We start from the raw sequence: 13,096 nt of genomic DNA on the forward strand, positions 1-13,096 counted from the left end.
TTAATTGTTATACGCGCTTTTGCATGTCTCCTGTTTTGCGCACACAATTTAGGAAACTGCATATGCTGTTTAGGCACACAACTGTATGCATGAGAGTTACGTGTATGCAGTTTTTAATCTGACCCAACAGGTTTATTAAGTTATTATGGGCTGGTGCAGTATGCACCAAGGGCAGGACAAGAAGTAATCAGCTTAGTTTGTAGCAAGGGAGATTTAGGTTGGATATTACAAAAAAATTTCTAACTATAAGGATAATTAAGCCATAGAACAGGTTACCTAAGCAGATTGTCCAACTCGTGCTTAGAAACCTCCAGTGTTGAGGATGCCACAAACAACTGTCAGAGATGGTCTAGGTATACTTGGTCCTACCTCAGCACAGAGGGATGGACTAGATGACCATTTGAGATCCCTTCTAGCCCTACATCTCTATGGCTTGTGATGTTCCATTGCAGCATGATGTGCTAACATCCCAGCATTGCAGTACAGCTGGGTTCAACACAGAGGACAACACTGGAAGATTTCAGGTTACCCTCCAGAGTAACTGTTTCACATATAGAAAGGGATTTATGTATCATGGGGTTCTCAGGCCCTGCATTATATTAAATTTCTGTCTTTAAGCCGCCAGGACATTTCTGTCTTTGGCTGCCAGGCGTGAGCTCAGTGAAACTGACATTAATAGGAAATAGATTTCCAAACAATCAACCCTAATGAATTTTGAATATTATTATGATTAATGCCAAGGAAGTTGAACTGATTATCCAGCATCCAGAAGTTAAGTAATGGAGCCTTGTCTAAATCATGTATACTCTTCAGTCAGGAGTGGATCTGGCTGCAGATGAAAAATGGGCATGATTTTTCCAGAGAGGGTGTCGTGGGCAGGACAGAGAGATAGGGTTAATGGAGAGGAGAGATTGAGATACTGAGATGACACTATCTTTGCATGTAGTGGTAGTACATGCAATTTGTTTATCACTGCAGTTTTTTGAGCTTTATACCTCAGCCCATTTTGTCAGTTTACTTGCATATTATTGAGCAAGAATCTATTGACATAAAACTCCACCTAAGTTCATGCCCCGAGATAATGCACGTAGAAAGAGAAATGTATTAAAGACATTCCTTACAGCCTGCTGTTTTGACTTAACGCATGTCTATCTGATTAGCTGTTGATCCCTGACACACCCATCACTGTACTATCAGGTCACTGTCAGGTTGCACCATAACGCATGACTTGATGATGTAGTGCCAACTCCAAAACGTATGCTCTTGTATGATCCTGCAGATATGGGAGACTTTAAAATCAGTCTGAGAGCTGGTAATACACAGCCCAAAAGAGATGTCAGTTGGCCACATGCCAGAATGAGGCTGGGAGAGTATAAAGCAAAAAAGAAGGTGGTTGGAGGGGATTGGATAATTTCAGGGGTAGCCAAAGTGTTGGTCAGCAGGCTAAAATGGCCTGCAGAGTTCTCCACTGTCCCTCACAGGAACCCATATCACTAAACCTTGAGGGATGCCCCTGGACACTCATGCAAATTTCCATCATGATCCAACCAACATTAGCTTCTCAGTGCGTGAGGGAGAATTACACACTCGGACCATGAGTATCTTGGGTCAATATGGAGTGTTATATGCTGATATCAGTAGCTTCCATGGGCCACACCTCTTTATTAAAGTTGGATACAACTGGAAGACATTCCATTACATCAATGTTTCCCAAACTTGGAATGGGAAAGCCCCTGGCGGGCCGGGCCAGTTTGTTTACCTGCCCCGTCTGCAGGTTCAGCCAATTGCAGCTCCCACTGGCTGTGGTTCGCCGCGCCAGGCCAATGGGAGCTGCTGGAAGCGGTGCGGACCTTCGGACGCAGCAGGTAAACTGGCCCAGTCCACCAGGGGCTTTCGTTACACAAGCGGCTTCCCAAGTTTGGGAAACACTGCATTACATGGATATTAGGTGCCTCTGTCCACCTATGCAGCCTGTTACTGTGTGCAGTTTGGGCATTGCCTGGGACATGATGTCTGTAGTAGCAGATGGGGTTATGAAGTTGGTAGCATTGCTGGTGGCTGCACTGAGCACTTTGCAAATCAGAGCTGAGAAAGGGTTCAGAGTAGCAGCCGTGTTAGTCTGTATCCGCAAAAAGAACAGGAGTACTTGTGGCACCTTAGAGACTAACAAATTTATTTCAGCATGAGCTTTTGTGAGCTACAGCTCACTTCTTCTATGCATCCGAAGAAGTGAGCTGTAGCTCACGAAAGCTCATGCTGAAATAAATCTGTTAGTCTCTTAGGTGCCACAAGTACTCCTGTTCTTAGAGCTGAGAAAGGCTTTCCTCGCTGTTACTCCAGACATTTGGCTTGTGTCCGGGCTGCACCTGGACAGTTTGCAGGACCAGCTGCCTCCCCAGCTGAACAAAATATGACTGTGACGTGTAAAACTCCACATGTGCTCAGAAGGTACTATTTTTGAGGCATAGTTTTGGAAGCAAAAGCAAAGTGCTGGATCATGCTCATTTGCATATTTGCATATGGTTAGCCTAGCTCCTTCATAGCAGTAGGTGCTGATGTCTGAGCTCTGAGGGAACAAGAGGGAAGGGTTGAGCTGTGGTTTGGCCACACTGAGTTCTTGTCTGTGTTCTTGGCAAACATAATTAAAAATATCTGTGAGATTAATCCTCTATTTCCCTTTTTGTAACCACTCTCTGTGTTACCTCTGGCATTTCTAGGTGACAGGTAATAACAGAGAACAATCCTGGATGCAGGCAGCTCTTAGAGTAGCAATGATTTATCTCAGGCCATTTTAAGGCAGCAGACTTTACCTCTAGCTACAGCCACCCCTCCATGTCTGCTCCCCCTCATTTGCATAAATAATTGGCAGATTGTTAATGGCTCATTAGGAATGCTGAAAACCGTGGGATTGCAACAAACTCAAAGGAGCAGAGACGGGGGAAGGGTGAAAAGGACAGTGTCCCTGCTTGCAAATTACACTGCTGAATTGCACCTGATTCAGAATTACGGGTCATAAACCAACCAGATTGTTAAATGAAGTAAGGAAAAACAATGTCAGTGAGAGACTTTATTTTTAGACTTGTATTTAAACACAGAATGCAAGTCTGTAGGGAACAGGTAGTCCATCTGCCTCCAGGAGGCGTGTCTCGCCCCGTCCTGACCTTGCCGTAACTTCATCTGGTCATCTCCCCCGCCTCATAACAGGTGCGTCCAGCTCTCTACATCCACCTTATGAGAAGCACAATTGGTTCTCTGTCCCGGCAGAGGTGATTCCAGACTCCTCTCCTCACCTCACAGCCAGGCCACTGCATCCTCCCACCTCGTGACAAGTAAGGGGACACAGGTGCCAGCTACTGTCTGATTAGGAGAGGCCATGCCTATTTGTAAACACAGACGTGGTCAACAGGTGCAGGGCACTTCACTGAGAGCTATGAACAGGGCCCAGTTTTTGCCCTATAAGATATAAGCTGCCTGCAGCTATTGACACCCAGGCAGGACACAAGGCCTGCTATGTGAAGTCGTGAGAGTGCAGAGCTGCCTATGTAATCGTTACACAGAGAGACTGGAGATTAGTGTAAAGCCTGTGACTGCCATCCCCATGGGCAGTGGAGGGATTGCAAAGCAGCTGCATCAAGGAGACACAAGAGGCTGAAGAAAATCAGTTGATGTTTGTTTGTTTTTTGGGGGGAAGGCAATAGTTAATTCTCCACTCTGGCTGCAGCAGCTGGGACCATTTGAATGAGCGAAGTCACAAGGCCCCAAGTCTCTCGCGTGTCCTGCTGGATCATGGATAAAGAACAAGAGCTTAAAAGCCCTGAGTGCAGTGTGTTGTCTCCCCTGCTGTAGGCCTGAGCTGTGGCCAGCAAAGAATTTAGGTTAAGTGGAAGAGCTAAAGCAGAGGAAGAAAGGAGCATGGACGGTCTGTCTGATCTGCTCTTTGCAGGGAGCAGCAAGCCTGACATTTGCAGTGAGAGGTTGTGTTGAGGGGGAAAGAACATGGACTGCAAGTAGAGCAGCAGCAGGATGTCTGAATCTGGAGATGCTGTGACAATCTCAGGGGAATTGCTTTTCAAGGTCTTCATAATCACACAGGATACTCCTCCTCCAGCTGGTGTGTCCAAACAGGAGAGATCCGTGCAACTCTGAAGGCAAGATGGGGTTGGTGAGAGGACCTACGTTAGAAACATCTACGAAACTCAGAGGCTTTGCCTCCATGAATCTGGAGCCTCTTGCAGCAGATCCAAGATTTGGAGCTGGACCACACGGAGTTACGCATCTGCCTTGCAGTGTATCCGAGTCTTTTCCCCACATTTATAAGGACAAGTGATGTTCTGGTACCAAACAGCAGCCTCTCTGTTGAGTGGGATCCTTTCCATTTTATTTTTCTTGTCAAAAGGAGTGGAACAAGGAACTGTTTCCTTCGTTTTACATTTCTCTAGGGCAGTGGTTCTCAAACTGGGGCCACCACTTGTGTAGGGAAAGCACCTGGTGGGCCGAGCCAGTTTGTTTACCTGCCCTGTCTGCAGGTCCCTCCGATCATGGCTCCCACTGGCCACGGTTCACCACTGCAGGCCAATCACAGCCTGCTGTGGTGGGCAGATGGCAGCATCACTTGTTGTTTTTGCCAAATGCAGAGGCTTTTCCCGCATCTCAGCTGTATTCGCTGTGCTCTTACTTCCCCTCAGAAGATGACCCAGGCATGTGCAGTTCTTATTTACTCAAGAGTACTCTAGATTATTGAACAGCAAGTATTGTCCTCAGCAGAAATGAACTCGTCCTGACGGGGACACACATCTGGTTTTTAAAAGAAGGTCCAGAGGTGAGAATCTTCAGGTGCTTTTGGTGCTGAGGTTCTGAAGGACATGCACACATATTCTATCCCATCCCAGCCTGGGAAGTCAGCCAGTTCTGCAATTAACGGAGAGCTCTGCTCCGACCCCCACACACAGCCAGAGTTGAGACAGCAACCACAGAGCATGTGTCCTGTCACCAGGTTTAAAAGGAATTCATTTGCTGAATGGATTCAACTGCATTCAGAAACCAAACAGGCAGGGAGATGCCACCAAGTTCTCTAATTCCCCCTACCTTGGCCAGGAAGAAGCGAAACAAACAACATCTAACCTTCCAGCACACAAAAGGCAAAATTCTCCAGAAAACTGCCTCATTTAAAGAGACACATTTTCTGTGACTCAGACTTGAGTAGCTTTTCCTTGAGGCAGCAGCAAAAGTGACAAGAGCAGAGGCCTCCCAGATGAATGCCAGCCAAGTGACCCTTCCTCCTTCCAAGCAATGCCCTGTGTACGTTAAACAGTTTCCTGGGCGTGGATCACAAATTTAGGTCAGGCTCAATTAGAGGATGTTTGGAGGAGTTGGATTCTGGATCCTAACACACCAGCTGGCCTTTATCTCCAGAGTGGGGATCAGAACCAAAAACCCCTAAATCCAAAGTTTAAGGGAGTTCTGGGCTAGGGTTTTGGCCCAGGCCTGTGTTTAGTCTCGGCTACGTCTAAGAGAGTAGGTGCCCAAGCGCCCCATTGTCTGAAACACTGCACTGCCTTGGCAAGCCTCTCCATGGCTTGCTGCTGTATGGCCACATTCACTGGGGATGGCATGTCTTTTTAGTCCTTCCTAATCAGCTAGATGTCATTCAGAAAACGGGTACAAGGAGACTTCTTTCCCCAGACACCAGGCTTCCTTCCTGGCAGTCAAACCTGGAGCCTTATAATAATTATCATACATAGCACTTATATAGCTTTACATCTTCAAAGTGCTGTACTAGCATTAACTAATTATCCCTCTCCCTAATGGCCATTAATCCTGGCCTTTCATGAACCTCCCCCATTTCCCTGAGGTTCAGCTCTAATACAGCAATAAGCCACTCTGCGGGAGTGGCCTGCTATCTTGCAATCTGCTGCCTCCGATGTGTAATGAGGCCCCAAAGCAAAGGCCAGGTGCCCTGGGCCATTGGAAATGTGCGATTATAGAACAGTGCATGACCTTGAAAGTGGTTTATCCTGATTCTAAGATGGCTATTTTATCAAAAGGCAGTTCTCCACAGCTCTGAAGCAAATGCACCACAGGCTGCATTCATTTGTGGGCATCATGTTACCAGGATAGTTTTGGAAGGAGCAGAGCAATGGAAAGGATATGGAAGCGGGAGAGGTTTTTTAGACAGAAAAAGTAAGAGCTAAAACTGTCTGGCTAAGTTCGGCGGGAAGGCTGCAAATATGATGTGTGTTTATACAGCAACTAGCACAATGGGGTGCTGATCATGACTAAGGCTCTTAGGTGGTGCTATAGTTATACAAATAATTAGTGGCAATAATACACAGAGTTTAAATTGCAAGGAAGAGGGGGAGTTCTTTTAGGAGCAAAGGAGAAGAAAGGAAGAATTTAGGCTGAATGTCAGGGTAAACTTCTTGAGAGAAAAACCTGTAACCAGGTTGTAGAACATCTCTCAACGGGAGTTATGGGAGTTGCATCGTTTGGAACTTTGAAGACTGCACTGGACAATCCTGCATTGCCTCAGGGAGACAGGTCTGGATCTCAGAAGAGCTCTTTTCTAGCTCTGCTGTGTCTCTCATTCTGGGTGGGAGTGGTGGAGATCAGAGTAACAGAAATCGTTCAGAAATGATTTTGAAGCAGCAGTCTCTTGACAAGGAGTCAGCCTGCGCGATCACTGTTATTGCAGGAAACTGCCACCCTGGGCTCTGTCTCAGCAAACTGTGGATTGATTGAAGCAAACTTTCATCTTCCCTATAAATATACATAATGATTCTCTCCAGAGCCAAGGACATAAAACGTAAATTGGCTCTGCAAAAGGAAAAATAAAGTCTGTTTTGTAGACAGGTTTGTTTAATAGCCTCATTTCTCTCTGGTGCTTTTGCCAATGCATGCTACTCCAGGTGGTCCCAGGTACAGTGCACAGGCCTGGGAATCACACTTATGTGATTCTACAATGGGAGGCGAGGGGTTCAGAACAGGGAAGAACCCCCAAAGCGCAATGCCTTTTGTAGCCAGTACATGGGGTAAGAAGGATCTTCTGTTATCCAGGCCACATGCCAGTTTATGTACTGTAGCCTATGCAGTCCAATCTGTCTGCTCTCAATTCTAGATTATAACGTTTGCAACATTAGCAAGCAGCGGGGCGTAGTAGAATGAGCACAGAACTGAGATCCAGGAACGCCTGTGTTCAATACCTAGCTCTGCCACGACCAACTGTGAGACCTCAGGCAAAGTCCTGTCCCCTCTCTGTGCTTTGGTTTTCCCATTTGTGAAGTGGGGATTATAATTTATATTCCTAATCAACCTGGTGCGCTGCTGGTGAGGAGTTAATGGCTATGCTTTGAAAACGTCAAATGACAGTTATTACATTAACTCTGCACCCACTAAAAGCTGCTACCCTTCTGAAATACAGAACTCCCAAGAAACCCTTACTTACAGCCCTAGATTGGGCATGTTTTGGGCTCCAGAGTCTTTTGCTTTTGCCTATGTCCATCTTCCTAATGAATTATTGGTATTTTTTTCAATAACAAATACATTGCACGTGAAGTACAGAGATGAGAGGAGCCCCTGGGCACTCCATGTCTGTGAACAGATGAACTAAGCCAAAATTCTGTCGTTACATCCTTGGGACAACAGCTGACCTTGTATTTCACTCTATGGGTAATTTTTCCCCAATGTGTGTCTAGAGAAGGCCAATGACTTGGCTCGTGATTTGGCTCATTAGTTCTTCTTTCTACTTTCAGAGCCAGATCCTCAGCTGGTATAAATTGTTGTAGTTGCACTGAAGCCAGTGAAGCTACACACCAGTTTATACCAACTGAGGATCTGGCACACAAACTTCCTGACTGGCGTGGGTCTAGTTCAAAAGGAGGTTACATGTACACAATATATATTTCCCTGCTTGTATGTCTCACACTCTCCAAGATATGGCAGATTTACAGAGCTGGAAAACTGAGTCAGTGCTACTAAAGGAGTGCAGAGAGCCAACCATTAGCACAAAGTAATTTTCAGTAACCAACTTGGATATATGTCATGTTGTGTTGACAAGGAATTTCCTTGGAGTCCTTCAAAATAAGGGAAAGTAAGTCATAAAAGCTGGAAGTGCAGGAAAGAGCACAAATCTCAGCCAAGATTTAAAAGGAACAGAGGAAGGAGTCTTTCCATTTGCGATAGGAATAGCATTCCTGGAGGTTCAAGGCAGCAAACGAAGAGCATTTCAGCCAGAGATGGAGCTCTAACTGGGAGGTATGGAGCTACAATAAGCCATTCATCCTCATGAATTGCAGTTTTAGCATCTGCACAGATTAAAGTGAAAGACAGTTTTGAGACTTTAAAAGAATCAGACTTCTGGTAAAATTAGGCTGTACTAAGAACTAGAGAGAGGGCCAGTTGAGAGAACTCTGAGAGCCTGGATCTGCACCCCATTAAACTCTGGGGAAGTTTGGATCCCCACTTCCTGGTTAAGGGCTCTCTGTGCCATGTGTATTACCCATGTCACAACTTCCTTTGAACACCTCCTATGAAATTGTTTCTGTAGCTTAGTGTTGTAGCTTGCCTCTTTACAGGCACTGCTTTAGGGCTGGCAGCATTCTAATGAATCAGGGGAGCTTTGAGAATTGGTGAGGAAAGCAGGGACTTGCAAAGCTTTTTCTTTTTGAGTACTGTTGCCCCCTTGACCGAGCAGTAGCTGAAACTGGGGGCCTGGAAGGATGGTTTCTCTTTGGATGGGAAACCAATGACATGGAGTCAGGGTACCGTCTTTGTGTCATTTGTTTACTTACAGAAATGTACACCAGCCCTCTTTCCACGAACAGCAGCAGCACACTGCACACAGGCAGCCCCGTGTTGCTGAAATTTCAGGCCATGTGCTCCAGCCCCTATCCCAAAAGGCAGCTTCCTTTGCCTCTGCTCATCTCCAGAGGCTGAGAAAGACTCCAGCCGCTTCGTTCCAGCTGCCATGTGGTTGAACTTTAGTGCTTCCACTGGTTGGTGTCTGTAATAGTATGAAAAGAGCTTCCCAAGCGTGCACGTGCAGACGCACACTCACACAGAAGGGAGTCTCTCAGCATCAGTACGAGAAGAATGGTAGTCTAGGATACTCTGCCCTCACAAGAGATGAATGCCAGAGACATGGAGCCACACTGCTCTCAACACATGCTGTTCAAAACTCCTATCAATTAGTTATTCCCCTGCAGATGGTGAATCCTGTATTGAAGGACAGAACAGAGAGAAGCTGGTTCTACTCAGAGACTTAGTTGTACAAAAATCTCTAGCAAGGACAAAGTGATTCCTTCTGCTTTCCTGCTGCCGCGGCTTGTGTACTTCCCCGGTTGGACTGAAATGTACTAGTGATGGGGGAACTCTGTCCCAGACATGCTTCCTCTACCCAGCATAGCTCAGAGGAATAGTCTCAGGCTATTATTTCAGAGGCTCCACAGATTTCAGACATTCTGAGGGGGAAGACTTTACTTTGTGAGTAGGTTCTTATGTTGCGCCCATCACCGCGGTATCTAAGAGTGTGAAGGCCAAGCCTTCATCCACTAACTGTGCTTTTGCCCCTGCAGTTGCTTGAGTGGATTCCTGGTGCAGTTTTCTGCGTACACACCCCTTTGTGCAGTTATTTAATAGGAGCCCAAACCGGTTTGAGGCAGTCCTAGGCAGCAGATAAGTTATAAAGAACATGGACATACCTCTGCCCTACATAGTTCTATGTATTTCAGGCATAAAACTGAATATGACATTCATTCTGCAATATCTAGGCCCAGGAAGGCTAAGGATGATGCTTTGATTTAGACTGTACATTTCCTGCCTTTTGTTTCTTCTTCAGCAGTTGAACACGGTCTAGGCATTTTGTTGTATTATTTTGTAAGTCAGGTTTGGGAAGAGGAAAATCTTTGGAGCTGATCATTTATCTCAATGTATTTTACTTCCAATCTGTCATATTATGATATTAGCTAGTTTGCATTGATGGGTGAGTGTGTGGGGGTTAGAGGGAGGAGTTCGTTTGCCTCGCCTGTGAGTACCCACACGGGTAGCCTTCACTAAGTGCAGACTTTCCCCTCTCTTATGGCTCTGATAACCCAGATTTGCCTGTGCCTTTGTCCCCATGCAGGTTGGAGGACACACCATGCTGCCCATCCGTTGGATGCCCCCTGAGAGCATCATGTACCGGAAGTTCACAACAGAGAGTGATGTGTGGAGCTTTGGGGTGATCCTCTGGGAGATCTTCACATATGGGAAGCAGCCCTGGTTTCAGCTCTCAAACACAGAGGTACAGGATAAACCAGGGCATCTTGGGCTGGGGAGGGGAGACGAGACAAGACATGATGGAAAGGGGCTTAGTCACACAACATGCTTGTTGCAGGATGTTTTGGGCACTTTGAGACCTGGAGGTGGGTTATTTCGCCTCCCTTATCCACCTTGGAAGCCACAGTACACCACCACCTTTCACATTCTTAAGAGGCAGTCCTAGCCTTCCCCCACCTCGGGTGCCATTGTTCATAACAGCATCATGGCCTCGCAGAGGAAGGGCTAGGTGAAGCCATGGTTTCTGTCTGGAAAATGCAGCCTGACAGAATTTCTTACTTTGAGAAGAGCCCCCAATCCATAATTCCTCCCATCCCACCCCTGCCCCTTTCTCCTGGGTTTGAGTGAGCCACAAGTAAAGTAAGGTACATGAGCGGCTAATGCGCCCCACACTGGCACTGAGTTAGCTGGCTTTAAACAGCATCCTGTTGCAAGTAAATTATTTCCAGCAGAATTCCCAACCTGGGGCATGTAAAATGTTGGTCATAGCGAGGGCTGCAGGTGGTGAAGTGCAGGGATGGGGTGGACCCCAGTATTTTATAGAAAGCTGGGTCAGGCCACTCAATGTGCACCCCAAAGGGGGAGGGGAATTTGGGAAATACCAATGCACAGCAGGCACCTATGGTCAAGGCTCTTCCCTTGTATGTTCATGTACAACTCCCATTGACCCCAGTGGGAGCTGCGGGTGAATGCGGGAGGGACAGATCTGACCATAAAAATGGAACATTATTGCTCAGGGAGAAGGGCTGTTCTTCTTCCATTGCCATCTTTGCAACAAGGCTTTCAGAGCAATCAGTGCATTGAGTTTGATGGTCATCTCCCAGATGTTCACAATAACAGTGGTAATTAATGCTTGCCGCTCTTACGGTCTTTTTCGGCATAGAATTTAAAGCATCTTTCAGAGAAATAACTATTATCCCTATTTCACAGAGACGGAAACTGAGGCACAGAGCCTGACACGGTGACAGAGCTAGGAATAGATCCCAGGTCCCTTGACTCCCAAATCCATGATTTAACAACATACCCACCACACTGTTTGGCCAGATAAGCACAGAAGCACTCTGACAACTGGGACTAGTAGGGATTGCTGCAGGTCATGCTCAAGTTACATCCAGGAGAGGCAGGTCTGGAACAGCAAGCAGTGCTCCAGCTCACGTTTGAGTGCAGTGACAGAGCTGTGCCCGGGAAACATGCACATTTTAACCTATTGTGTGTCTAATGGATTTCAGAAATGTTACCTCTTTTAACAAGAAATGTGCCTTTTCTGCTTTCAGGACACAGATCCCTTAATTGAGTGAGTGCAGAGAGGGACTATCCAAGGTGCTTCTTTACATCACTAATACTTGCCCATTGCACTTCCCAAAGCAGCACGCACAAACGTTTTAGACACACTAAGAGCGAGAGAAATGATCACAGAAGCCACTTGTTATGATACTTAATGAGCTGCTCTTTCATTTGCCTTGGAGATAAATACACACACACACAAATGAGCATGCATACGTCCCACATGGATAAGCTGTCATGCTGGAACCCAGACTGCACAAATGTCTCTGCACCTGTCTCAGTTTCCCCGTCTGTGTAATGGGGATAATCAAACTAACCCATCTAATAACCTTAAACAGTGCTTTGAACATAGAAAACTGGTACTATTGGGCTGGGAATAGTACTGCTACATCCAGACAAGGTGACTTTTAACCATTGTCACCTCCATCTTTATGTGACCCTGTCTTTCCTCTATTCCTTTCTCTTTTCTCCTCAAAGGAGAGAATTCACAGGCAACCTGTGCAAGACATTGCACATTCATCTTCCCAACTGTTAGGGACGTGTTTGCTGTTAGCCTGCTGATTAGAAGCAAGCTGTGGAGACTCATGCAGAGTCCAAGGGCCTCTGGAGAACTGACTCCACCCGATCTTAGACTGTCACTTTTAATGAGGATGAGCAGGTCTGGGACACACCTTCTCCACTCCAGGACATCTACAGGGGACATGAGTCTAGATTTTGTCTGGCTGTTGGCCGGTTAAAGTTAAAATGAGAATTTTTAGACATTCTGCTAAACACTAGGAGAGACCCTCGCTGAGGAGAAGATGGAATAGGGCACATGGTTACTGAAAGACCACTTGAAGACCCAAAGTGAGCCCTGCTGTCTAAATCCAAATGTTGGTTCCTCTCTAAGAGATAGGGGCTCACTCTGGGTCTTTCAAATACAGGAAACCTTTTAGTGGTCCTAGTTCATGTCTCTCTGCCTGCTCCACCAAGGCTCCAAAAGTTGACTCTGCCATCAGCTGCCCAATGATGGAGCCTCCTTTGCAGCACTGCATTTCAATCACCCTCCCATCAGCAGCTCCTCCTAATCACTTCTCCTCTTTCTATGTCTGTGTAAACAGCAGAGCGATAACTATCTGTTTGGATGGGTGCCGGGCCCCATTACTAGTCACAAACGATAAACTTCAGGCCCCCCTCGCTGGTCTTCTTGCCTCACAAGTAGCACTGTTTGGGATCGGTGTTTATCTGCAGCGTGTGTCAGGTGACTCCGATACCGCAGTGCCGGGACACATCACTTCCCAAACGGGGGGCTGGTCAGTGATAACAGCTCTCTGACAGGTCACTTTTTTCCCCCTTTACATCCTTTTCTCTGGCAAGCAGGAATCAAAAAGCAGGTGCTTGGGGAATTGTTTTCCCCTGGAGTCACTCTGAAAACACCATTTCATGCTGCATGAGCTGCTCGCAAATTTCTCATTAGCGGCAACGACCTGACCTAGAGCGAGGTGTGAATGTTTGCTAGATT

The 13,096-nt window shown here is 46.5% G+C and overlaps 1 protein-coding gene across 4 annotated transcripts in view; it reads left to right on the top strand.

The window, feature by feature from the left end:
• Positions 1–13,096, top strand: part of NTRK3 (neurotrophic receptor tyrosine kinase 3) — a 338,382-nt gene that overhangs the window by 311,917 nt on the left and 13,369 nt on the right. For all 4 annotated transcript variants that reach the window (XM_050967400.1, XM_050967396.1, XM_050967397.1 and 1 more), the window contains one exon: positions 10,118–10,276. In XM_050967400.1, coding sequence (XP_050823357.1) covers positions 10,118–10,276 — 159 coding nt within the window. The remainder of the gene's footprint in view (positions 1–10,117; positions 10,277–13,096) is intronic.

The sequence above is a fragment of the Gopherus flavomarginatus genome, chromosome 9 (assembly GCF_025201925.1).
Source record: "Gopherus flavomarginatus isolate rGopFla2 chromosome 9, rGopFla2.mat.asm, whole genome shotgun sequence".
NCBI lineage: Eukaryota > Metazoa > Chordata > Testudines > Testudinidae > Gopherus > Gopherus flavomarginatus.